Source organism: Macrotis lagotis, chromosome X (assembly GCF_037893015.1).
Source record: "Macrotis lagotis isolate mMagLag1 chromosome X, bilby.v1.9.chrom.fasta, whole genome shotgun sequence".
NCBI lineage: Eukaryota > Metazoa > Chordata > Mammalia > Peramelemorphia > Peramelidae > Macrotis > Macrotis lagotis.
The window spans coordinates 652430769-652458538 of record NC_133666.1 but is presented as its reverse complement, the minus strand read 5'-3'; the positions used below and the strand labels follow the sequence as shown (position 1 = coordinate 652458538).

Below are 27770 nucleotides of genomic sequence, written 5' to 3'. Positions count from 1 at the left end.
ACATTCTCTCTCTCTCCATCTTGGGCCACTTGTGAATCCTCCATAGGAAGGGCCCCCAGTCAGGGCAGTGGGGAAGAAAGACCTTGGGCTCAGGGATCTTCTTTTCTCACTAGAATGGGATGAGAAAGGGAGTGGAGAGAAGGAGATTGGTTGTCTCCTCCCTTTATACTTAAGGATAGGAGCTGTCTCCTGTCTCTTTCTAGCCCTGACCTGGATCCCTGTGCTCCACTATTTGGGAAATGTGAAAGGACAAGTTGACCCCTCCAGCTCCTTCCCTGCTCAGCAAGGGACTTCCAGAAGGAGGTAAGAACTTCCAATTATTTCAAGTTTGTTTTTTTTATCTTCTGCTGGGGTAATTGAAGGAGTCAACTGAAGACATAACAGGAGTTCACAATTATTTTAGGTTTTACAAAGCACTTTCCTCTCCATAGCCCTGCTAGCCACAAAGGGTAGGTTCTTAGCATCATGGGATTCACAGTTAGAAAAGGACCTTAGAAAGGACACCTCATCTAACACATTTCCTTCCCCCCCACCCCTTTTTTTTCTTTAAGAAGGATTTTATTTTGAGTTTTATAATTTTTCCCTTATTCTTGCTTCCCTCTCCCCACCCCCCACAGAAGGCAATCTGCCAGTCTTTACATTGTTTCCATGCTATACACTGATCCAAGTTGAATGGGATAAGAGAGAAATCATATCCCATACCTCTGTTTTTAATTTAAGATTTTTGCAAGGCAATGGGGTTAAGTGGCTTGCCCAAGGCCACACAGCTAGGTAATTATGAAGTGTCTGAGACTGGATTTGAACTCAGGTACTCCTGTCTCCAGGGCAGGTGCTTTATCCACTAGGCCACCTAGCCGCCCCTATACCTTTTTTTAATAGGTGAGGAAACTGGATCCAAAGAAGTATGGTGGCTGTTCAAGTAGATCAAACCATTCACATTAAACATCTGTTTAATGCTTAGGAAACCGAGGACAGGAAAGGGATTTGCCTGGGGACATAAACTGAATCAGGGAGCAGAACTAGGATTCAAATCCAAGTCCCTGTGGGCAGCTAAGTGGCACAATGGATAGACCACGGGCCTTGGAGTCTGGAGGACCTGAGTTGAAATTCAGCCTCAGACACTTACTAGTTCTGTGACCCTGGCTCTGGAGTCAAGAGGGCCTGGTTTCAAATCTCATCTCATGATACTATTTGTGTGACCTCAGGCAATCATTCTGGGCCTCAATCTCTTCATCTATAATAGGGGTATCTATGTTAGATTGTCTTCACAGTCTCTTTAGTTCTAGGTCGTCTAGGGGCAGTTAGGTAGCACAGTGGATAGACTACTGGTCTTGAAGTCAGAAGGACAGGAGTTCAAATCCAGTCTCAGACATTTGACACTTACTAGCTGTGTGACCCTGGGTAAGTCACTTAACCCTGATTGCCTCACATTTCAGGCCATCTCTAGTCATCCTGATCCATATCTGGCCACTGGACACAGTTGACTCTGGAGGAGAAAGTGAGGCTGGTGACTGAGCACAGCCCTCTCCACCTCAAATACAATTCATGGACTTTTCATGGTATCACCTCCCTGATATCAAGAAGGAGAGACAAACAACAACACTCAAGAGTGAAGAGAGCCTATGAGCAGGATAATATGAGACTAGGAAGCAGGCCAATTCAGGTGCTTGTTATGGTATTGCCTCCCTGATGTCATGGTCTTCTTTGAGAATGAGGGACAAACATCATCTTCATCATCATCATCATCATCATCATCATCAGATCTGTAAGCCTATTTTCCCCTCTTTGGACCTCACTTTCCTCCTCTATAAAATGAATGCTGGAATAGATCATCTCTAAAATTCTATTGTTGTTTTTCAGTCATGTCTGTCTCTCTGTGACCACATTTAGGATTTCCTTGGCAAAGACACTGGATTAGTTTACTATTTCCTTCTCCAGCTAATTTTTATAGATAAGGAAACTGAGGCAAGCAAGGTTAATTGACTTGTCCAGGGTCACAGCTAGTGTCTAGAGTCAGACTGGAATTCAGGTCCTCCTGATTTCAGGGTCAGTGCTTTGGGCACTATGGCACCACTAAGCTGCCCCTCATTGTCCTCTTTGAAAATGAAGGAGCAGGGGCGGCTAGGTGGCCTAGTGGATAGAGCACTGGCCTTGGAGTCAGGAGTACCTGGGTTCAAATTCGGTCTCAGACACTTAATGATTACCTAGCTGTGTGGCCTTGGGCAAGCCACTTAACCCCATTTGCCTTGCAAAAAAAAAAACCCTAAAAAAAAAAAGAAAATGAAGGAGCATGTAAGACACTTTCCATCAGACCACAAAATCCCCAAATATCAATATAAGGAGGAACTTTAAAGAAACCACCAGTCCCTAGACAGGATATTGTAGAACATATTAAAGCCTGTTCCTAGTGTCCTTTAAATTTATAGTCACAGCACTGTTTTTGACCAAGCGAAAGTCAGGGCAGACAAATAGAGGAGGTAGGGGTGAAGATGATAATCTCTGCAAGGTCCCTTTAGCCCCAGGGATTCTGGACTACCAGATCTTTTACCCCCTGTTTTTGGATACTCCAAAAGGTACAATTTTGCCAAATGCTTCAAGGACAGGGAGTCAGGTTGTTCCAGAGTTATCTTCCCCAGAGGGAAACATTCAGAACCAGAGGGAGCACCCTATGTTCCTGTCCTCCCTTCTGGGCTTCAAGGCTCTTTGGATGTGTCTAAAGGGATTCAAACTAAGAGCTTGCCCATTCCTAGGTGTCTGTAGATGAGATGTTGAGGTTCAATTCACAGTTCGACCCTCACCACTTTGGTTAGGAAGCTAGATTAAAAAGACCAAGGTCTAGGGTCATCTCCAGCCATCTTGATCCATATCTGGTTCCTGGTCCCTGATGGTTTTATTTTATTTTATTATTTTTTTAGATTTTGCAAGGCAATGGGGTTAAGTGGCTTGTCCAAGGCTACACGGCTAGGTAATTATTAAGTGTCTGAGGTCAGATTTGAACCCAGGTACTCCTGACTCCAGGGCCGGTGCTCTATCCACTGTGCCACCTAGCCGCCCCCTCCCTGATGGTTTTAGAGAAGAAAGTAAGACTTGTAACTTAAATCCAATTCACACACATGTCATGGCACCATCTCCTGATGTCATGGTCCTCTTCGAGAAGGAAGGACAAACAACAACCTGAGTGGAGAGAGCTTATGAGCAGGATGAGACTTATAAGCAGGCCGTAGGGACTACTGATGGAAAGCTTACAGAGAGGAGACCTTGCTGGCTGCCTTCTAGTACTTGAAGGAAGAGGGATTCGATTGGAAAGGACCTGTGAGGTAATATAAATTCAACTCACTCATTTTGCAGATGCTCCTTTAAAGCTGGGGATGTGACTTCACTCAAGGTCACATAGGTAATCAATGGCCAAGTCAGAATTTGAACTTAGGTCTTCTGATTCCAAATACAATACTTTTTTTTAAATTAAAGTCTAAGGACAACTAGGTAGCACAATGGATAGAGCACCGGCCCTGGAGTCAGGAAGACCTGAGTTCAAATATGACCTCAGACAATAATTACCTAGCTGTGTGATCTTGGGCAAGTCACTTAAACCCATTGCCTTAAATTTTTAAAAAAGCTTTAAATAGATAACGTCTGAGGAAGCATTTAGGTGGATTACTGAATAGAGCACTGGCCCTGGAACTTAACCCCAATTGTCTTGAAAAATAAATAAAGTTTGAAGTAAAGGAAAAATTTCCAGCAAACCAGAGCAGTCTACAACAAATTGAGGAGGGATCAACCTCCCCATTATTAGAGATGCTCTATTATCTGGAAGAATCTTGCATTGGCAGGGAGTTTCAGTCAACAAACATGAATCATTTCCAGTGTTCAAGACCCCATAATTGGTGTTTAGAATAAAGAGAGAGATATCAAGCAGGTCTTATTTCCAAGGAGCATTTTCTACTCTAATGTAGTCTTGTCCAAGTCTCTTATCCAAAAGAGAATAAAATGTGTTCTGATGATGATGATGATGATAAATGATGTTTGTCCTTCATTTTCAAAAAATACTAAGACATCAGGAAGGTGATGTCATGACAAGCAAAGTGAACTGGATTTGAGTGAGTGTGGGGGGGGGGGAGACTGTATAAGTTACCAACCTCAATTTCTCCTCCAGAGCCATTTGACTCTAGTGACCAGATATGAATCAAGACAACTGGAGATGGTCCTGGATGCGAGGCCATCAGGGAGAAGTGACATAGCTAGAAAGTGTCAAGTGTCTGAGTCCTGGTAAAGTATTACACTGATTGCAGGAAAAAAAAATATTTTTCATTTTGGGGCTAGAGTGTCATCAAGGAAAGTTTCATGGAGGAGGCATCTGAGTTTGAAGGCAGAACTTCAATGAGTGGGGGTGGGAGAAGGGGATCCCTTGGAGGGAAGGATGAGAACAAGGTTGGAGGCTTCCTGAGGTCCCACTCATCTCTAAGATGCTGAAATTTGGAGTTTGGATTGGGTGGAATGTAGGGGAGGGTTAGGGGACAATTTGGATGAGAGGGCCTGGGCTTTCAGGATAAAATGTTGATACTTAATCCTTTCAGGTTTCTATCAGCTCTGAGACCCTTTGATATTCTGGTCCAATCAGTGAACCTTTAAATGTACAAACCCCCTGCTCCTTTGGGGATGTATCTCCTGGGATACTAGCCACAAGATTCTACCACACACTGTTTTAAACATTCCTAATAAAGCCAGAGAAGTACTCTGATCCTTAGGACCTTGTACTTAGGCCTCTGGGCATCATATTTTTGGGTTTCTTTGTGTCTCCAGGATTGGCACAGTTTGTTAACTGGCTAATTGATTATCAACTTGGCTTCAGGTGCTCTCCCTCCTTCCCTCAGCCTCTTAATTTCCCTGGCCTTGAAGGTTCTCCTTTTATAGGTGGCTTTACTGATCCCCAAGTTGTGCCTGCCCCTCTTAAATTGTCTTCTATTTTAAACACACACACACACACACACACACACACACACACACACACACACACATTGCATGTACAACAGTAATTTGCATGTTTCTCCTCCATTCGAATGGAAGCTTGTTGAAGACACGAACCATGTTTTTGTCTTTCTTTGAATCCCCAGAACTTACCATATGTCTGGAAGATAATGAGGATTTAATAAATACTTGTTGAGTGACTACCTAACTTACTGAACTATCCTCAAACAAGGGTCATACCATGGCTGCAGAGTCGTGGGGACCCCAAAACCCATCTTCTCCTAACCCCTGCCCTTATTTAGGCATAGCCTCCTTTAGTTTGACCATCTGCCCCAATACTGTCACTGGACTTAGGACGGACTCAAAAACCAGAACCAGAATCCTGTCTTTGCCTCTTATTTTTCATGGATACATTTTTCCCCCCCTTTTCTGGGACTCAATTTCTCTTTTCCTGTCATACAAGGGAAACATATAACATGTTCTTTATGTTCTCTTTTGGCTTGGTTTTTTCATTCTGTGACTTTTCCCTAAGCCCAGGGTAAAGAAACAAAGTCCAGGAAGAGAATAGAACAAAGCCAGATGTGGAAGTTTCTGGTGAATTAGGCCCCATGGTGATAAGTTGCCTCTGAATCCTTAAATTCTTCCTTCTTAGATCTGTAAATCTCCTATTTCTAGAGTGCTTAAAGGTTTATCAAGTGCTGTGCTAACCACAGCCCTGGGATATAGGTTAATAAGTTACTCCTCATTTTACAGATAACAAAATGGAGGAGAAGGACTTGTCAAGGTTAGTAGAAAGTGATTCAAGTCATTCAAACAAGTTTCCCTATTTATCATACTATATTCATCGAATCTCTAGGTCTTCTTGGCTCCTCCTTGAGATTTCCTTGCCTTCTTCCCTCCCTTTTTCCTTTCATTCACAATTGGGGCTTCTAAGTCCTAAACTTTTCCTATCTGAGGAACAGATTTTCCACTTACCTCAAGAGGGCAAAGAAAATAAATCAGTAACAGCCAGGTTCAGTAAAAAAGGTTTTTAATTCAACAAATTTGATGCAACAGACCTTTAGTAAATACCATTTTTATGTGGGCCAAGTCAATAAGTATTCATCATGGGCATAGTTTTGGCCCTGCTAGAAAATACCTCCTGTGGAAGATAGGATTTAAATTGTTTTTTGGGGTGGGGGGGTTTAGGTTTTTGCAAGGCAAATGGGGTTAAATGGCTTGCCCAAGGCCACACAGCTAGGTAATTATTAAGTATCTGAGACCGGATTTGAACCCAGGCCAGTGCTTTATCCACTACGCCACCTAGCCACCCCAGATAGGATTTAAATTAAGGCTTGAAGGAAGCCAGAGGAAAAAAAGAGGTTGGGATAGAGAGCATTTCAAGCATATAAAATCATAGAGGCAAGAAATACAGTATGTGGACAAGGAAGAATAGCAAGAAGGCCAATGCAGCTGCATCACAGGTTATGTGGAAGGTAGGAAAGCTTAAGAAGAGCAGAGAGTTAGATATAGTCTCTTTAGGTAAAGTGAAAAGTTTCAAATACCAAGCCTCTAGAAGCCTTTCTATCTGATTCTGGAAGTAACAGAGACCCACTGGGGCCTTGGAGTCAGGAGGATGAGAGGTTGAATCTGACCTCAGACACTTGACTCTTACTAGATGTGTGTAACCTTGGGCAAGTCATTTAACCCACATTGCCTCACATGCAGGACCATCTCCAGTTGTCCTGATTCATATCTGACCACTGGACTCAGATGGCTTTGGGGGAGACTGGTGACTTAGCACAATACCCCCTCAAATCTAATTCATGTGCTTGTCATGGTATCACCTTCCTGATGTCATGATCTTCTTTGAGAATAAAGGACAAACATCATCATCAGATCTATAATACCTTCTTTGGGCCTCACTTCAAAAATGAAAGACAAAACATTATTAATACTTTTGACCTGGCACCATAAGCACTGGAAATATAAACAAAAAGAAAGACAGACTCTGATCTCAAGTTGCTTGCCTTCTAATGAAGGAGGAAAATACATAAAACAGAGCTGAAAAGAGGTGATTTGGTAGAAAAGTCTGGAGAGACAGGCACAAACTAGGAGAGAAGAAAAGGGTGACTGGTATCTAAGTCTTTCTTTAAAATGGAACTTCTGAGGGGTGGCTAGGTGGCACAGTGGATAAAGCACCGGCCCTGGAGTCAAGAGTACTCAGGTTCAAATCTGGTCTCAGACACTTAATAATTACCCAGCTGTGTGGCCTTGGGCGAGCCACTTAATCCCATTTGCCTTGCAAAAACCTAAAAAAAAAAAGGAACTTCTGAGACTTACCTGAACTGATGCAAAGCAAAGTGAGCTCAACTAGCAGAACACAAAGCAAAGTTGTAACAAAGCTCAACTGGGAAGGACTAAGCTCTTCTCAGCAATACAATGATCTAAGACAATTCCCTAAGATTCATGATAGAAAATGCCATCCACCTCCATAGAAGGAGGTGATGAATGGAATTTGAATGCAGATTGAGGCATATTATTTTCACTGTATTTTTTCTAGTTTTTCTTTTGTTCTGTTTTTTTTAACATGACTAAAATGGAAATGTGTTTTACATGATCACACATGTCTTAGGGAGGAGGAAGGAGACAGAGGGAGGGAGAAAATTTTGAACTCAAAATTTTTATAAAAAATATATGTTAAAAATTGTCTTTATATGTAATTGGAAAAAATACTAGGTTCTGGAGGAACTCATCAATGGAAGCTGGGGAGCCCCAGAGGGGCAGAGGCATCTTCCAAAGTGAGAAGTCCTCAGGGAAGAGGGAAAAGAAAGGTCCTGCTCTAACTCTAAGGAGGATTACTTGAATAAACCAGTGCATCTTAGATTTCATCATGGAAGCATTTCCTTAGACCAGGAGTTCATGCCTATGAAAACTTGTCAGAATCATGTTTTTAAATGTATAAAATAAAGTACATAGGATTACAAGGAAGACCAATTCTGTTGAAATGAACTTAATGAATTTAAAAACAAAAGTTCACAGGCTCAGTGGTAAATAATGCAGGTCCCATGGAGCAGCTAGGTGGAGCAGTGGATAGAGCACTGGTCAGGAGGACCTGAGTTCAAATCCAGCTTCAGACATTTAATGATTATCTATCTGTGTGACCTTGGGCAAATCATTTAACCTCAATGCCTTGCCAAAAAAAAAATAATAATGCAGGTCCCATTCCATTTACATCTGCCCATCTAGACTCTCTTCTTTCATGAATTTACCACTAGGGTTCCACCTAATCTGACTGGGTTCTTCCTCAAGTTTTCATGCTGATAAATTGATACCAATGGAGTGCAAAAACTCTCAAGAAGTGAATGGTTCACCCTTCTCCTCCTTCTCTGTCCCCCCCCCCCCCCTTATTTCTCTGATGACATCCTTCACACCACCTCTGCCCAATTCAGGTACTACAAATTGCTCGCTCTCACAATGTATTTTTCTATTGCTATTTGGGACATCCTTCTATTCTTTGTTATTGTATGATTCAGAAGATCCTAGAATTAGAGCTGGAAGGGACTTCAGAGAGCATCTAGTCCAACCTCATTTTACAGATAATGACTTGCTCACTCACTAGTAAGTGTCCAAGGGAGGATTTGAACCCTCTTCCCTACTTCAAGTCCAGCCCTTATTAACTGTGCCACCTAGTGGACAACTGTTGGTATGCAGTGTTATGTAGACTAGATGTACTGGTTTGCCTTCAAAATTTTTTTCTTTGTTTTTTAATTCTTGATTCTTTGAGAGAGAGATGTAATTGAAAATTAAAATGATGTAAATATAAAATGTATTAATCAAAAGGAATCTGCAATGTTGACATCTGCACACAGTAGTACCTGGGGTACTTTAGCTTTTATTAGGAATTTCTTCTTGATTTGGTCTTGGCATTGAGGCAGTGGGTTTACTTTAGATCTATAGTCAGGAAGACCTGAGTTCAAATCCAACCTCAGATACTTACTAGCTATGTGACCCTGGGTAAGTCACTTTACCTCTGTTTGCCTCAGTTTCTTCCCGATTAAAATAGAGATGATAATAACAGCACCTCTTTTGCAGGGTTGTTGTAATAATCAAAGGCATAGTATTTATAAAAACCACAAGGGTGACTGGACCATAGTAGGTGCCCTAGAAAAGTTTATTCCCTTCTCTTCCTTAGGGAAACTTCAACTTTTTTGTTTTATGCCTCATTTGATATGAATCAGAGGATCACTGAACAAGTTTTCTCTAAATTGTGTCAGAGATCAGTTTTGTCTGAGATTAGCTTTTGTTTTTTTAATTTCCTAAACCTAGAATAACTACTGTTTGGGGAAAAATAAGTTATTTTTCCGATTCCACATAAAAAACAGTTTGTGGGGGCAGCTAGGTGGCACAGTGGATAGAGCACTGGCCCTGGAGTCTGGAGTACCTGAGTTCAAATTTGACCTCAGACACTTAATAAATACCTAGCTGTGTGGCCTAGGGCAAGCCACTTAACCCCATTTGCCTTGCAAAAAAAAAAAAAAAAGCAAACCTAAAAAAAGGAGAAAAAGAGAGAAAAAAAGTTTGTAACATTCATTGTTATTGTTTTTTAAATGTTAAGTTCCAAATCCAAAAAAATACTTTTTCCAATAGAACTAAATTGTATTCCTATGATTTGAGAGATAAAAGGTAAAACAAACAATTATCTAGGTGTTTGTCCTCTAGGAGTTACAACCTAACACTTATTTCATAGACTGATAATGTTAGCATTTATATCATATTTTAAAGTTGCCGAACATACATAGTGAAGTCTCAGTAGGTAGGAATTCTCTGCATCGGCAGAATTGGAACTAATGACCATATTTTACATAATTGTAACTTTGAATAGTGTGAATGAAAATATCTGCAACCCACTAGCTAGTTGGGTGTTATCTCATTTGATCCTTTGTTTTGTTTTTGTTGTTTTATGCTTTTGTAAGGTAATGAGGTTAAGTGACTTGCCCAAGGTCACACAGCTAAGGAATTATTAAATATCTGAGGTAGGATTTGAACTCAGGTTCTCCTGACTCCAGGGTCAGTGCTCTATCCACTTCGCCACCTAGCTGCCCCTTCATTTGATCCTTATAACAATCCTGGAAGGTAGGAAGCTAGTATTATTCCTGAGGCTGAAAGAAGTTAGGTGACTTATCCAGATCACAAGCTACTAAATTTTGGGGGAGAATTTTGTTTTATTTTTATTTTTCTTCCTCCGGTTGTGGATAGCATTGTCCATAGCAGGTCTCCTAGGGTTGTCCTAGCTCTCTGAACTGCTGAGAGGAGCTACATCCATTAAAGTTGATCAACCCCCAATGTGAGGGAGGATTTGAATTCTAGTCTTCCTGATTTCAAATGAAGCACTTGTGTCCACTTTGCTACCTAATTGCCTAATAGAGACAAAAATGGACTTTAGAGGTAATCTAGTTTAATCCCTTCATTTTACAAATAAGGAAACTGAAGCCAAGAAAGGGAAAGTTTTTGAGGGATGGTTTGATTTTAGGTCCTCAGCTTCTAGATTTGCTGTGGCACCTCTTGTATCCCTGTTTCAGAGGGTGAGATAATTAACAGTTTATGTTGCAGAGTGGAAAATTTAGGAGAGATCTCAGAGAAGGCAGAGTTAGATGGTATAAAGAACCCTGAGTTGGAAGTCTGGGGTCTCAGTTCCTAGTTGAGTCACAAATCTGGGAAAGTGAATCACTTCCCTGGGGAATCAGTATTCCCATCTGTAAGGATGGATCAGATAATCTCTCAGGATCCTCCTCTCTGTGCTGCCTCACAACAACTCTGGGTGGTTGTGCTATTATTATCCATATTTTACTCTTGAGGAAACTGAGGCATGATGAGTGACTTGAGCAGGGTCACACAACTAACAAGTGTCTGAGGCAGGATTTGAATTCAGGTCTGCCCTTCTATGATCTAAGGTCCTTCTAGCAATGACATCCTGTGTTCCAAGGTGTTTTTCAGCTTTGGTAGTCAATGGTCTATGCTGATAGAATCTTGGAATTTCAGACTTCAGTAATCATACATGAAAATACATGATAATGTATTTTACATACATGAAAAATGATCCCTACCCACCTTCAGACTGTGAGTGGTCATCCAGACTTTACCTGAGGGTCTCCAATGAAGGGGTGTCCACACCCTCCCGCCAGGCAGCCCATACCTCTTCTGGTCAGCATGAATTATTAGAACTTTTGTCCTTACATCAAGATTGAATTTGTCGCTTTGTATATTGTTCTAAGGTCCTTCTCATCTTTGATGTTCTATGTTCTATGATTCTAGAGGTGAAAATGTTGGAACTAGTGAAGGAGTAGAGGATGTAGGGAGCTTGTGGGGGGAGGGGGTGGCGGGAAGGGTCTGGTCTTCAGCCAGGCCATAAGGCAGGGACGAGACCCTGTGGTCTCTTGAGATCCCTCCCTGGGGTCTTGCCAGACAGTCCTAGAAATCCCCAAATCTCTGCTTTGGTTTGAGACCAGCATGCTTCTCTCCTTGTCTGTGGGGGAAGGAGCTGGGGTTGAAGGGATTTGGCCCAAGCCTGGTGCCTGTGGGAGCCTGGGCTGAGGGGCCAGAGAGGGAACCTCCCATTGGAAAGACCCGAAGCTGAGCTAGGCTGTGCCGACGTGGACACACATCTGGGATTCTGGTAAACAGGGGGTGATGTCAGCACGAGATTGGGACTTAAGAGAGACAGCCGGGCTCCAGGAGGAGGGTCAGAAGGGAAGTGGGGGGTGAAGACAGGCAGGCAGGGAGGAGGACTAGGAGGTGGAGGGACAGCTGCCTGACCCTAATGGGCAGACCCAGTCCTAGCCCTTGATGGGGGGGGAATCAAAATTATTCTGAAGAGGAAACATAAGCCCTGTCTTAGAGAAGTCTACAGTCTTGGGATTGAGGGAAGAGGTGGAGGACATGCACAGTCTTCTGACCTACAGGACCCTCACTCAGTCTGAGACGGGAAAGTGGCTCAATCCTTGGGGAACCCCATCTCTGTCACAAAATCAAAGCCTCAACCCTGGAAAGGATCTTGGGACCATCTAAGATCCTCAGAACTCCATAATTCACTCAACCCTGTCTAATCTTTGTTCAAAGACCTTCAATGAGGGTCTAATCTTTTTTTCTGAAGCTGCCCATTTCTCTTTTGAACTTAGTCTAATTTTGGACTATGAATAGATCTAAGAGCCAGATAGTTCTTTCTAACAAGGAAGTGAAAACTGCCTTTCTGCATCTTGCACCCATAGCTACAAGTTCTTTCAACAAATTCCTCTTTTAAATGAGAGTCCTTCCCATAATTTCTTCTCCAGACTAAACATAAGCAGTTTCCTCAAATGATCTTCCCATGAATATAGTGATTTCAAGGTCCCTCTCTCACTATGCTGGTTGTCCTCTTCTGGAAACAATGCAGCTAATGAATAAAAGGGACTGAAGAGGAAGTTCAGGAGATTTAGGAGGAATGGAGGCAAAAGGAGAAAAGAAAAGATAGGAGACTGATTAGAGAGGGTGAATGAGCATGGGAGCAAGAACCTGGGAATGAGTAAAAAAGTTTTGAATGAAGTTAAGATAACTGCCCCAGTGGTGACTAAGGAGGAAATAGAGAATCTGTTATATGAATAGAATTAAAAAAAAAAAGGTTAAGTGGGAGACTCAAAATCTCAGGTAGGGTCAAAGGACCTAGCTATATCATAGCTTTTGTGATGGTTTGTGGGACTTGTTTATAATAGACTATCTTGTAACTTGCTTTATATTTCTGAAATTCTTTTTCCTCCCCCCCAACTTCAATGCTAATCAGATAGGATCTCATTGCCTATCATAACTGATTACATCAACTCATTGAGATCTAATTAGGGGTTGCTATTAAGTGCCAATGGGCATGACCATTCTCTCTCTATGGGGAGGTACCCAATGAATATTACAAAGTCTCATTCCCTTGGCAAATTCCTCAAGTTGAATTTACCTAAGAGAATTTCTTAAATCAATTCCCCATCCACCCCAACACCCCCCAGCATTAATATCCATATTAGAATCCCCTTAGATGAAGGCAAGCATTGGAGTGGACAGAAAGAGAAGGATCCAGTTAATTAATTGAGAGGGCAAAAGCAAAGTACAGTGGAGGTCAATCAAGGATATCTTCAAAGGTTCTTTGGAAGGAATGTGTAAACCAAAGTAATCTTATGTTTATATCTTATATCTCCCCATCTTCCCTAAAGCATAAGCTACTTGAAAGGTTGTTTATATTCTTGTCTTTATATCTCTAATAGGGTACTTGATAAATGGTTGTTGAATTGTATTTTGGAGTTCAAATCTAGCCTCAGACAATTAACTATCTGTGTAACTGAAGCTTAATCTTTCTGTGCCTTGGTTTCCTCATCTGTAAAGTGGGAATAATAATAGCTCCTCTCTTGGGGGAGGGGTTGTTGTGAGGATCAAATGAGATATTTGTAAAATGCTTTGCAAACTTTAGAACACGGTGCATCACATTAGCTAGCTATTAGAGTAGTGCCTAGCTTAATAGAAAGGCCTCTTGGTAGATAGGTAGTATAGTGGATAGAGTACTGGACTTGGAGACAGGAAGATCTGAGTTTGTATCCTGCCTCAAAATTAGTTGTTTGGCTTTGGGTAAGCCAATGATCATCTTTTTAGCCTCAGTTTAGTCATATGTAAAACTAGGATAAAAACATCTATGTGGCTGGTTTGTTGTAAGGATCAGGTGAGATAACAAAAGTAAAATTATTCAAAAAAATTTAGAGCACTAATGTAAACACTACCAACTTTTCTTAGTGTGGCTGTTGATTAATTGTTGACACCTTACTATGTGTCAAACCAAATTCAAAGACAAAAAACGAAGACTGTCCTTCCCTCAAAGAGCTTATTTTTTATAACATGTTCACAGATTAAATTTAAAAAAATTCAAAGTATATATGCAAAGTAAATCTGAAGGCAGGTGAGGAACTGCTAACAACTCCTAAAGTCCAGTGAAGAAAGCACTCTTGTAGGAATGGGTGGTGCTTGAACTCAACCTCTAATGGAGATAGGAGTGCTGAGAAGCAAAAGTTAAGGTGGAAGAATATTCTGGGCATGGAAGACAGAGGATGCAGAGACACTGGGTGGGTGGGTAAGGGTGATGGAATATTATGTTTAAGGGTGGCGAGGTTCTTGGGGAGAGGAGCAGCAGATAATCCTCAGATGTATAGATGCAGATATGGTTTTTCTCCTGAGAGCACCATCCACCTTTTGGATGTCTCAAGTTCAACAAGCCCCAAACCAAACTCAGTTTTTCCAACTGAGCCCATTCTATTCTCTTCCCAGTTTTCCAATTTCTTTTGAAGATACTATCTTAGCATCCTCCTTGATTTTCCATTTAAATATTCTCATTATTCTTACCAGTCTTATACTAAGTCTTGCTGTTTCAGCACAATAGCACACAGTAAAACCTTTATATACAATTCTGTTTGGCCTTTCAAACCCCTTCCATCTTTCCAGTCTTCTGACCCTTTTATCCCCTCCACATACCCTGCAGTGTGAAGACACTGGCCTCCTTATCCACATCACTCCATAGTTTGACTAGATGATCTTTTTATTTTTTATTTCTGCAAGACAAGTTAAGTGACTTGCCCAAGGTCACACAGCTAGGAAATTTTTACATCTGAGGCTGAATTTGAACTCAGGTCCTCCTGACTTCAGGGCCGGTGCTCCATCCATTTTGCCATCTAGCTTCCCCTAGACAACCTTTTGCTGCCCATACTTGGAAGATTCTCGCAGCATCCCTCCACCTCCTGGCTTCCCTTGACTTCTTCAGATCCTGCCTAAATCCATCTTCTGCAAGAGTTTTTTTTAGCCCTCTCCATCTGCTAGTACCTTCTCTCTGGATGACTTTCCATTTCTACACCCCAGGATGTGTCTTGTAGGTATGTAGTTGTTTGCATGCCTAGGGTTTGGCAAATTGGAAGAACTTAAAAATTTCTGGCTGGTCAATTGATTGATTGCCAGTAAGCTACTTTGGCTGGAAAGAATAAAGTCCCACCATCTTCAAAAAGACTTCCCCAGTCCTCCTTAATGCCTACCCTCTCTTGATTATCCCCAATTTATTCTGTCTCTGGGGCTAAGTGGCAAAATGGATAGAGGACTGGGTTTATAATCAGGAAGACTCATCTTCATGGGTTCAAATCTGACCTCAGACACTTCTTAGCTATTTGACCTGGGCTAGTCACTTCACCCTTTCCCCCCCCCTCAGCTCTTCATCTGTAAAATAAGTTGGGGAAAGAAATGGCAAACCACTCTGGTATCTTTGCCAAGAAAACCACAAATGGGGCAGCTAGGTGGCACATAGTGGTAGTGGATAAAGTACCGGCCCTGGAGTCAGGAGTACCTGGGTTCAAATCCCATCTCAGACACTTAATAATTACCACTTAACCCCATTTGCCTTGCAAAAACCTAAAACAAACAAAAAAAAAAAACCCCAAATGAGGCCACAAAGAGTTAGATACAGCTGAAAAATGACATGACATAAAAACAGTAACAAATTCTGTCTCCATTTGGTTCTTGCATGTTGTTTCTCCCATTACACTGAGAGCTCCTTCTGATTGGAGATTGTCTTATGCCTTTCTTTATATCTCAGTGATTAGATTGGAGCCTGGAAGTAGACCCTTAATATATGCCTGTTGACTTGAATGTCAAAAATTGGGGATGAGAAATATGAAATCAGATTGGAAAGACAGACCAGACCCACACTATGAACCATCCCCCGACACGACTGTCATATCTCTATTGTAGTTTATAGTTGAACTAAGAGCTAGGTGCTCAATAATCACCACCACCAACACCCTTTGTAATGTGGCTTCAGACTACATGATACCACAATCTCAAAAGTTGTCTTTTTTTTGCTAATCAATCTAAGAACTTTTTTCAGTCCTTTTTGAATATTTCTGCTACTTCTGACTTTGATAATCATTTTTCCTCTTAGATTTGTTCTTTTCCCTTGGTTTCACTAGGAGACTTAAGATATAAACTTTTTCATGGTTTTCTTCTCTCACTTCATAAATGTTTGTTGACTAACTAGTCCCCCAAGGTTGTATCTTCTTTAGGCTACCTCTCTTGGAGATCTTATAACCCCCCATGGATTGAAGTGTCATCTCTCTATGGTTTACACTCAGATCTATATATCCATCTCTAATCTCTCTTTTGGGCTTCAGTCCCATATCTCTAAATGCCTGTTGGCCAATCTGCTCTTTCTATCCAATCTCAAACTCAAATGTTCAAATCAGAATTGATTATCTTCTCTCTTAAACCCTGTCCTCTAGATATCCTATTTCTCTCAAGTGTCCCACTTCCTTCCAGATACCCAAATTCTGGCCTTAGACCTGACTCTCCTTTTTCCCTTACTGCCCCCCCATCTACTCCCATCCTTTCAGTTGCTATGAACTATTGAATTTTTGTTTCATATATGTCTTCCATCTTCCTCCTTTACCTCCCCTGACCACCCTCACTCTGACCTCACTTGGATGATTAGGGACAACCTTCTTATAGATTTTCCTGCCTCCGGGCCCCACCCCCATTCAGATAGCTACTAAATCAATCTTTGTTTTTTTTTAGTTTTTGCAAGGCAATGGGGGTAAGTGGCCACACAGCTAGATAATTATTAAGTGTCTGAAGCTGAATTTGAACTCAGGTGGTCCTGACTCCAGGGCTGGTGCTCTATCCACTACCCACCTAGCCACCCCGTATTAAATCAATCTTAATGAGCCATAGTTCTGACTGTATCATATCCTGCCTCAAAAGCCTTCATTGGCTTCCCATAGTCTCTAGGCTAAGGGACTAGACTTCAAGCCTCCCCCCACCTCAATTTGGCTCAAAACTGTTGCATTTCTGGTTTAATCTCCCTTCCCATCGGACACTCTATATTCTAGACAAACTGAACCGAGTTCCCTGAACTCGACATTGTCTTGGTGGCATGCACCTCCTCCCCTGTTCAGCCCAGATGCCATCTCCTTCCTATACACGCTTCTCTGTGGCTGTTTTGTCTTTCTCTAGCAAGTGGGATCAGGAGGGAGAGGTGATTAATACATGCGTGATTCATCTTCTGAGCCACAATTTGACCAATAGCCAACACCTTGGGAAACCCTTTTTCTGTAAGTACAAGAGGATCTTTTAACTTTTTTTGTTGGTTTTTTTTTGCAAGGCGGTGGGGTTAAGTGGCTTGCCCAAGGCCACACAGCTAGGTCATTATTAAGCATCTGAGGCCGCATTTGAACTCAGGTCCTCCTGACTCCAGGACCGGTGCTCTACCCACTGTGCCACCCAGCCGCCCCTTAACCAAAATTCTGAATGATCCCTCACAATCCACTTAATCGGAACCCAAGCGGCAGTTTTGGGGGAACAGCTTAACCTTTGGGGCGGGTGTTCGAGGTTGATCGGGGGTGGTGATGCGCTTTATTTGCGGCATCCGCGGAGGCGGCAGAAAAGCTGGTCCCGGAGGTCTGGTCCAAGTTCTCGGCCGCCACCCCGGGCAGTTCCATGACTCGGTTTCCCATCGGTTACCCCTTCTCCGGGGGTCGGTCTTGTCTCTACACCGAGGGGGCTGGGGGTGGGCGCAGGAGGGCCCTCTCTGGGCCTCGACGCCCCCCGGCGCGGGGCCGAGGCCTTCCGGAAGCGCCGGGCCGGGGAAGATGGACAGCCTCGGGGCCGCTCCTCCGGCCACGTGCTCTCCCTGGAGCTTTTCCCAAGGTCCTCCGCCAGGGGACGCACACGTTTGTCTACCCGTCCGGGGAAGGAAGTCGGCGCGCAGGCGCGCGGCCCCCGCCCCCCCCCCGCGATGCTTGGGCCTTTCCGGCCGCCGTAAGCGCGTCAGCGGCTTCGCCCAACGCTTCGGTGGCACCGAGCTCCTCCTACGCGAGTCTGCGCGCGCGCCTGCGTGCGTGCCTGCGTCAGGGGAGGTAAGTAGGGCGAGAATGTGCGTGCGAGCGAGCGTGAGCGAGGCGTGGGCGGGCGTGCGTGCGTACGTGAGGCCGGGCGGGCGCGAGGGCGCTGCGCGTGCGTGCTGGGGTTCCGGGGGGGAGGGGTGGGGGGGGGAAGGGAAATGGCGGAGGCTTCGCCGCAGCCCGGACGGTACTTCTGCCACTGCTGTTCGGCCGAGATCTCCCCGCGGCTGCCGGTGAGCTCAGGGGTCGGGGGCTGGGACCAGCAGCGGGGCCCGGGCCGCCGTCCGGGGCCCGGGAGGCCCGAGCGCTCCGCCGCCCCGCAGGCCCGGCCTCCTCCCCATTCACCCCTTTCCCGGCCTCCCTGCCCCCTTCCCCGGGGCTGCGGCTCCCCCCGCCGCCGCCCGTCCGCCCCCTCCCCCGGCCGGGCCTGCCCTCTCCTAACCCCCCCGGCCCCGCTGCCTCCCACGTGCCAGCCCCTGCGCCCTCCTGCCGGGGGCGCCTGCCCACGCCCTGCCCCTCCCGGCAGCCTCCTCGCCGCTGCGCCCCCAGACCCGCCCTTCCTCCTCCACGCTGCCCCGGGGCCCCCGACTGAAGGGACGGGGGGAGGGGCGAGGGCCGAGGCTGCCCGGGCCCAGACTCCTCTCCTCCCAGACCCCCCTGGCCCACCCCCCCAGACTTCCAGGAAAGCAGCCTCTTTCAGGGCCCCCCCAGAGGGAAGGGCCATGAGCTTAGAGAAGAAGCCCCTGTGCTGCAGGACCGGCGTTTGTGTCATCGCTGCTCCAAACGAAGACTGCTGTCTCTGGGAAGAGGAGCAGTGAAAAGCCTGGAAAGTTCTTGGTAGATGAGCCGTGGGATTGTAGGCTGAGTCACACTGATCTTGCCTTTTGGGGCCTAAGCTCTAGAACATGGGGGAGTATTTGATTCCTTATACTCTTTCCTCTCATCTCTCTGTTTTTACCTATTATGTCCATGGCCAGGCAAAGACTACAAAATGAGCCAGTTCCTGCCTTCCTGGAACTTCTATTTAGAGTAAAAGGCATTCTGTTGGAAGGGACTAGAGGGGCGGCTAGGTGGCGCAATGAATAGAGCACCGGCCCTGGAGTCCGGAGGACCCGAGTTCAGATCCGACTTCAGACACTAATAATTGCCTAGATGTGTGACCTTGGGTAAGCCACTGAACCTAAAAAAAAAAAAAAAGAAGTGACTAGAACCCTGGGAGTCAGGAAGACCTGGGTTCAATTTCAGCCTCAGTGATCCACCAGCTATGTGGCCCTGAGCAAGTGACTTAAACTCCCTCCGACTGGGTTTTCCCCATCTGAAATAGGGATATTAATAGTAGGTGTCACCAGGTTGTTGTGGAAATGAAATAGCATGTCTTTGCAAATGCAAAAGCTGTATGTAAGTGCTTGCTATTATTAGCAAATGCGACTAAGTGAAGATGAATGATGTGCAAAGTAAAAGGTCCTCATAGAGGTACGAGAGGACAGCCCTGAGGAGACTGGGGACGGACTAGAAGGTGGCACCTAAAACGGGGAGCTAGGGATGTCCAGGAGGCAGAGCTGAGGCTGGGTCCAGGCAGACCTGTGTCAAAGAGGACAGAGAAGAAAGGACCTCCAGGGAGAGCAGCTAAGAGACCAACCTGGTATGTAGCCAATGGGAGCTTAGTCTAGAAAGACAGATGAGCATGTTATTAATTTTCATTGATTTTTTTTATAAGAAATGAGCAAAAAACCTTTATGACTTGACCTCTTATCTTTTCAGTTCTGTCAGACTTCTTCCCTGTACTCTGATCCAGTGACCCAACCTCCTTGCTTGTTTATGCCTCAAACACAACAAATACTCTATCTCACTGTCTCCTTCATCATTTCTGACTCTTGGCTTCCTTTTCTATGTCATAGCCTTCCCAGTTCTACTTATCTTCCCTCTGAGATTATTCCCAATTCTTTACACATTCTGTTTGCTCAGTTTTCTATGTATTGTTTCCTCCTATGGACTGAAGAATTATTGCAAAGATGCTAGTAGAACTCCTAGGTATCAAAAAGAAAAAGGCAGAATTTCAGCAGAAATGGTAAATTAATAGTTCCTCAAACATCATTTAGTAGTTATATCCTTCATACTTTTGAAGGAACATGCTCATGGCTTGAACCTCCATTCCAGCTGTTGCTTTTTATGTGGTACATTGCTCCTTGGGAATACCACCTTTTGATTTTCTTAGTATCCCTGACTCTTAGTTCAGTGTACCATGCATAGGAAGCACTTAATAAACATTTACTGATATGACTCCCCTCCCATCACCTCACTTGAGTTGAAAAAGAGGGGAAAGCCCCCCAAAACCCTGGTATGAAGTTTGCTTCATGAAGCAAAACAAGTCCGTGAGTTGGTTTTTAGCCAAGATTATGTCTGATGTGCATCTTGAGTCCCTCACCTCTCTTTGGGAAGTGGGCAGCATGTTTTATTATTGGTTAGAATCAAATTTTGGAGGACTTAAATGGCATGTGTTTTCCCATTAAAGTCTGCAGGGGTGGCTACAGTTTCTTTTGCTAGGGAGTGGCATGTCTGATCAGATAAATACTTTGGGTCTATATATTTGACAGCTCTGTGTAGGATGGAAATGAGGGAGAGATCAGAGGCTCTTGCAGTAGTTCACTTAAGAGGTGTTGGTGGCCTTGTGAGTTGGGGAGATAGGATGAGGGGGACAGATGGAAAGGAAAGTGATGTTCTTGATTAAAATAAGGAAGTTAAGAAGAAAGGACTCAAGGAGGAGGAGCTGGCTGGAATGACTTATCTTTTGTTCAGAGTATGCCTGAGCTGCTGGTAGTCATCTCTCCCCCAAGGAATGTTCTAACATCCTCCCCCAGGGAAAAAACTTACTTTTGAAATGGTCCTGTTTTAGCTGGTGGTTTGTTTGTTTTTTTGAAATGTGGTTAAAGGAGTTACTGTTCTGAGGATGGCTGTGTGATACTTAGTCTGCTTTCTAAGAAAAAAAGTTTCTAGCTTAAGAAATTAGATTGATTGAACCAATCAATACAAAAGCATAAGTGTGATGAGTTCTTGAAGATTTCTTTGCATGGTGGAATTATTCAAGCAGTTAAATCTTGGGAACCCAAGAATGAGTGAACTCCAAGGAGGAAGAGGATGCAGCACAGTTCAGATCCACAGCCTAGCCTGGAAAGATGAAAACAAAAATGATAACTCCACTGGCTCCTTATGCTTGAGAGGAAAAGAAGTTTCACTCTCTAACCCTAACGGCAAATGTGAAGAAATTCATGACCTCAGTGAGGCAGGGGGGACAAGGCCACCCCTCCTGGGGCTGGAGATTGGAGTGGAAATATGGTCGACTGAGGAATTGACAGCCACAGTATCACTAGTGGATAAGATTGCTTTGCTGGAAGCTACCCTGAATGCTCTAACAATCTCCACAGGGGAAGTGATCCAGAAACAAATAGACATGTCTACTAACATCAGTGCTTTCCCTAAGGCTACTGATTTGGAGCCTGTCAATTCAAATGTGGTCAAACTTGTATAGAAGAAACTCAACAAACTTTGCAAGAGTTGACATTGATTATAGAGAAGCTCAATTGCATACACTCATGATCTGCTCTAGGAGACTTGGTCCAGAAATGCCATTAAAGAAAGTCACTGTTCCATCAACACTGCCCGCTTCATCTCAGCTATACCCAGTTGGTGAAATTGTAGTTGCCACTACTTCCTATAACTCAGGAATTCTTATAATAAATTTAAAAGAAAGAAAGAAATTAGATTGATCAATATAAAATTTTAATCCTTAGGAATATGTCTAATTCTGTGTGACTACAGTTTGATGGATTTGGGGGGGCTTGTTGCCAAATTTATTCTTTTGTTGATGCCAGCTGTGACTTTTTTTTAACTTAACTAGATTGCAAAGTTGCTACCATGAGAGTTGAAATAAAGGTTTTATATCCTAATAAAAGGATCTGGATTTTAGAAGTTTTGGTATCTACCTATTATCCCCACCAACATGTTATATATACAGATACCTAAGACCCTCAGGATATTGATTAACCTGAGTTATTTGTGCAAATTCTGTGAACTAATATATTTATTGGACACTTGGTATGTTAGACAAGGAGTTGACTTTAACAGGCTTCACTTCTAGTTAAAGAACATGGAAAAGACCTCATAGAGGTGATAGTATTGGAGCTAGGCCTTGAAGATCAGATTTAAATAGAAGGAAGGAAAATGTCAGCATAAATGAAGATCTGAAGATGTTCTCGGTGTGTTTGGAGAATTAGAGGTCATTGACACAGTTGAATCATGAAGTTAAATAGTAATAGAGAAAGTAGAAGATTGAGAATAGATCAGGAAAGGTCTTAGGTAAGTATAGCAAGGATCCATTAAAGGTGCTTAAGAACAAGAGGAATGTAATCAAGATTCACCCTTGGGATGATTAACTTGTGAGGAAGCATGGAAGGGAAAATTTTCTTGATAGATAGAGTTCCCTTTCCTTGGAAGGGTTGGAGATGAAATGGAGACCCCTTCACACAAAATCAGGACCTTGTTGGGTGCCAGAATGGAGAGTCAGGCCTCCTATTGAAGGAGTTGACCTTTGAAGGAACTAGAGGTCCCAGGTTCCAGAGGAGCAAGAGCCTGCAAGTTGTGCCAGTCAGACTGGAATGTTGAGGATGCCTGGGGAAGCCAAATGGGATGAATTAATGTTTCAGCACCGAGGCAATAGGGGCCACTGAGGTCTTTATCTGACAAGAGACCTGTGCTTTTAGGACTGTCAATTTGGAGAATAGGTTTGAAAGAAGACACTCCTTGAAAGGAGGGCAGCTTGCTATAGTAGATAGAGGGATTGACCAGGCAGTCAGGAAAATATAGATTTGAACCGATTCGCCCCCTCATACGCACACTATCTCTGTGATCCTGGCCAAATTATTTAATCTCCTGGATTCTCAATTTCCTCATCTATAAAAAGGGGTTAAAAGGATTAATCTACAGGATTATTATGTAGATCCATTAAGATATGAAATAATTTGCAAACTGAGTCATTATATTAATATTAGCTTTTATTATTAAGGAGACCATTTAGAAGCTGAATGCAGTATTAAAACTGGGGTTCCTTAGTCTTAGTCAAAGTCACACAGTCAGAAAGGGGCAGGATTTGCACCAGTTTCCTGATTCTAACTCCAGATCTCTTTTCATTAAACCAGTATTAAAAGAAAGCAGATTAATATAGATTTGCAAGTTGAACTTCAAAACTGGGTTGATCTATTGTCAGTTAAGGTATTTTTTCTATAAAACCAATACTAATTCCTCTACAGGCCTGGAGTCAGGAAGACTCCTGTCTGAGCTTACATCCAACCTCAGACACTAGCTTGACTGCCTCAGTTTCCTCATCTGTAAAAGGAACTGGAGGAGGAAATAGCCACCCCGGTATCTGTCAAGAAAACCCCAAATGCAGTCATTAGGAACTGGACACAACCAATAAACTGGATGACAACAATCCTGTTACAGCACAAATCCCAATTCCCTCTTAGGCCTGGGATTCTCTCTCATCTGTCTCCTGGCTTCCTTCATCCAAGCTAAAATCCCCCCTGATTTCTGCCATGCTCATCCCTCTGTGGTCTACTTGTTTGTTCATAGGTTTTTTGTTATGTCGTCTGCCCTTTTAGACCAATAGTAGTAGGCACTTGATAAGTCCTTGTGAGCTGCCTGGGGAGTCTGGAGTTTGACTCAGAGCAGGCTTTTTTCTTCTCATCCTCAATGTGAAGATGTCCTGGAGCTGTTAAAGATGGTGAAGGAAAGAACTCCTGTAAGAAACTGACTTTCTCAGATGGGAAGGTACAGAATACATTCATTCCATGAAAAGAAATACCCAGGGGCCAGCTAGGTGGTGCAGTGGATAGAGCACTGGCCCTGGAGTCAGGAGGACGTGAGTTCAAATCCAGCCTCAGACACTTAATAATTACCTGCCTGTGTGGCCTTGGGCAAGCCACTTAACCCCATTTGCCTTGCAAAAAACCCTAAAAAATAAAAAAAACAAAACAAAAAAAGAAATACCCAAAGAGAGCCTCTTTGAATGTGAATCTTAAAACAGCTCTGTGGTCATGGTCAGTAGAGAAGGGGGTTATGACTCAACTGACATTTTTATGGCTTATATGTTTGGAGATGATACTTTGTCCTTCAGTTTTCTATACCAAAATATTCTTTTGTATTTATAGAGTACTTTAAATTTTTCAGTGTTCTTCCTCATAATTTCTCTTTATTGTCAGAAAAACTCAACCTGGTGTTGTCGAAAGAGTCCTAGACATTATTCTTTCTGGGGAAGGAGGACACTGAGACTCCAGGCTGGGAGGGCCTCAGTTACTTTGACTGGATCCCACTGACTCCATTTCCTAGGTGGGCCTTTTTGTGCAGTGTGGGTTTGTCATGAGTCAACCAAGGGGGAATTAATGAAGTTCTTCAAGGGACTAGCTGCATGGCCCTTAGGAGTAGAAAGCCTGGTACCGACAATATCCATGGCCCTAGACATTGAGGAGTGGCTGGGGGTCTCGAGGATTCTTGCCAGCTCTCATGTTAGGCATGTGATCTTTGGCATGTTATTGGAACTCTTGGGATCTCCATTTCCTCTTCGGTCAGATGGGGATGATGGTGACTGCTTGACTGAACTTAGTTGTGAGAGTGTATTGGAAAGTACTTTGAACCAGCTTAAAAGCTTTATGTGGAAGTTTCAGAGAGGCCAGTTTTGCTTTTTTGTATAAGAAGTCTTTACATGGAGGCTGTCACATCACTGGCTCAGGGAGACAGCATGGTAGGTAAAGATTACTGGAACTGTCATCAGGTCTCCTAGGTGTCAATCATGCCTCTACTCATTGCTGTCACTCAGCTGGAGCAAATCACTTTGAGTTCAGTGTCCTCAGCAAAGTAGGCTTTGGATTGCACTTTCAACTGTAAATATCTGTGTTCTTTCCCTTGTGGATGGTTCTTTTTAGTGAACCTAAAGGGAGAAGATCCCAGAGTTTAGCACACTTCCCTGAAGAGGATTAATGATTTTTTCCCCTCCTTACAAAGGCCACTATTAGAGGCATATAGGGTTTTCCATGGGATTATGCATATTGACTGCAAGCAGACTGCACGGTTCTCAGGATGGGATCCTCCCTTCCTCATCACTGGAGAATAAAATCAGTTTGTTTAAGCCTGGCCCTTGGGTTCCTAGGTCTCTATTCTAATACTGGATTTGTAAAACTACTTTTGTAGCTTTAGCCAAGTTAGTAAAGATTTAAGGACCTACTCTGTGTTTAGCACTAGGATTAAAAAGAATGGTAAATCAGCCCCTCCTCCAGGAGCTCACTGTCCACTGAGGGAAGTGACCCATGAGTGACTGTTCAAACAGGATCAAGCACGGGAGGGTGCTGGCCACCTAGGAGCTTCTGCAGAGGCTTCTTATAAAAGATGGGATTTTAACTGGCACTTGAAGGAAGGCAGGGAAGCTGGCAGAGGAGAAGGGAGAGAATTCCAGGCATGGGGACAACTGAAAGTGCTCAAGTCAGAGATGGAGGGTCTTGTACATGGAACAGGGATAAGGCCACTGCCGCTGGATCACCCAATAGGTGGGAGTGAAGAAGGGGTGAAAAGACTGGAAAGGTGGCTCAACAGGGTTTTGTATGAGGATGCTATGGGTGAGGGAAGACCACTGGAGTTTAACGAAGAGGGGTGACATGGTCAGACTTGTACTATAGGAAGATGCCTTTGACACTGGGGGGTGGGGGGATTGGTTGGATTGGAGTGGGGGAGGATGGAGGCAGGGAGATAAGCTTGCAGGTTATTGCAGTAAGGACTGATATGAGGTGATGAAAACCTGCATCAGGTGCTGGCAGGTCAAAGGAGAGATGAGGGTAGAAAGGGCAGTGTAAACTTGCCAGGATGTGGCAACCAATTGGATCTGGGGGATAGTGAGGGCTTGACACCTAGGTTGTGAGCCTGAGAGCTTAAGAGGATGTGGTGCAATGACAGAAGTTCAAAAGAGGCCAGGATTTTAGGAGAAAGGTGATTAGGTCCAGTTTTGAACATGCTGAGTTTAAGATGTCTTAAAGACATCTAGTTTGAGATGTTTAGTTGAAGATGCGAATCTGAAGATGCGAATCTGGAGTCTCTTTGAGACTCATTCTTCATTTGTAAACCAAGGGATGATCTCCAGGTTTCTTCTAGTTTCAGCATTGTATGCTTGGACACATGGAGCCTCACAGGGCAGATCTCAGCACCAAGTGAAGTGGCACTCACCAGATATCCCAGACCTTCAAATGCCATCCTGTCAAAACCAAGGACTACTTGGAATTTGGTCTGACAACTACTTCTTGTCTGTAACAGGATGTCCTCTGGTCCACATCAGGATGGGTTGAGAATAAAGTCAAATATAGGAGTTCATTTAAATTGTGTTTTACTTCCTTTTCCTCATTTGATCCTTTCATTGTGTCTGTCAAGTTGGTAGTAGCCTCCATTTTCAGATTACATAATCATATATTTATAGTTGGAAGGAACCTATAGGCTATCTCAGTTTACAGAGGAGGAAACAGACCCGTGGAGGGGAAATGACTTGACCAAGGTCACACAAGTAAATAGTAGGATTGGGTTTAGACTCAGATCTGATTCTAACACATCCTGTACCACAATGTCTTTGCAATTTTCATCCAAATCTCTACCTCTTTGGAGAAAAACCTGAATAATTCTATTTAATTAACTAATGCCTATACACCTGAGCGTTTCCTCAGTTAACTGCTGCCAAAACCAAGACCGAAAAACCCAGCTATAGAGATGTATATAATTGAGGAAGGGGCCTTAGAAAGCTAAGTTTCAGAGCAGAGTTAGGGAATTGTCCAAGATCATACTGATAAAATAATTCCCATTTAAGAAGAGGTACTGGGATTTGGATCCAGGACTTCTGCTTAGGTTGGGTTAAGTGGTCTCAGATTTCTCCTAGCTCCATCCATCAGCTTCTCCTCCCCTCACTACTGTGGGGATTAAGATTCACTAGAATAATGATTGTTATCTGGAAAATATATAATTGAAAAGAAGGGAGGGTGAGGGACAGCCTGAATATTCTATCCTCTCTTTGTTAAGACTGTGGAGAAAAGCCTCCAGCAAGTTGGGTACACTCCTTGTGGCAACCTAAAGGAAGGCCATAAGCAAGACTCTCCTAGGGTGAGCTGCATTGTTGGAATGTCTGAATAGATAAGTTCAGAGCTCCTTTGTGATCATTAAAACATAGAGTTTGAATATGATGGAATTGAACTTCTTAACTATTGGAGTGGTTCTTAGATCCTTCTCTTTTCAATTTAATGTTAATTGAATATGTTCTTTACTGTTGGGTGCTAGGGATTCCAAAGATAGAAATGATCCAATCCTCACCTTCAAGGAACCACTCAAATAGGTTTTAACAAGCTTAAGGTTGCCATAAGACTTAGAATACCCTGTGTGGCTTAGTGTTGGAGTGATGGTTTTAGGAAAATTTGTTGAGGGAGGGAGGAAACTGCTCAGCCTGGAGGGTCTGAAAAAGCTTCTGATAGAGGGGGTGAATTCTACTGTGGCCATCAGGACTGGGAGATGCATTGTTAAGTATGGGGAACAACAGGTAATTCCCTTTGGTTGGATTATGAAGTAATGTAAAATAAGGTTGAAAAAGTGCAAAAGGTGAAGACCATGAAAGTCAGCATCAGGAAAGTTAAAGCAGAAACTCCTTAGGGCTGGCACAGATTGTTCCTGTGCTTTTGCAGTATTATATGTGCAACTGAAGAAAGGCACATACTAGCTGGGGAGGCCGGCTGTGTCCATGGATGTGGGGGCCAAGCTGGTTGGTGGTAGTGGGAATGCAGGGGAGGCCTGGTGCCCAGCCACCAGTTAGTATTA

General features: G+C 43.5%; 1 protein-coding gene across 3 annotated transcripts in view; it reads left to right on the top strand.

Moving 5' to 3' along the window:
- Nucleotides 1-27770, top strand: part of RNF126 (ring finger protein 126) — a 45118-nt gene that overhangs the window by 3489 nt on the left and 13859 nt on the right. The window contains exons 2-5 of one of the 3 annotated variants that reach the window (XM_074204943.1): nt 204-303; nt 4154-4266; nt 16999-17096; nt 17692-17900. In XM_074204943.1, the coding sequence (XP_074061044.1) occupies nt 4199-4266; nt 16999-17096; nt 17692-17900 (375 nt within the window). In that variant the 5' untranslated portion in view covers nt 204-303; nt 4154-4198. Of the gene's footprint in view, nt 1-203; nt 304-4153; nt 4267-16998; nt 17097-17122; nt 17901-18012; nt 18119-27770 lie in introns of those variants that run through there. The other 2 variants (XM_074204942.1, XM_074204944.1) reach the window with 2 other exon arrangements.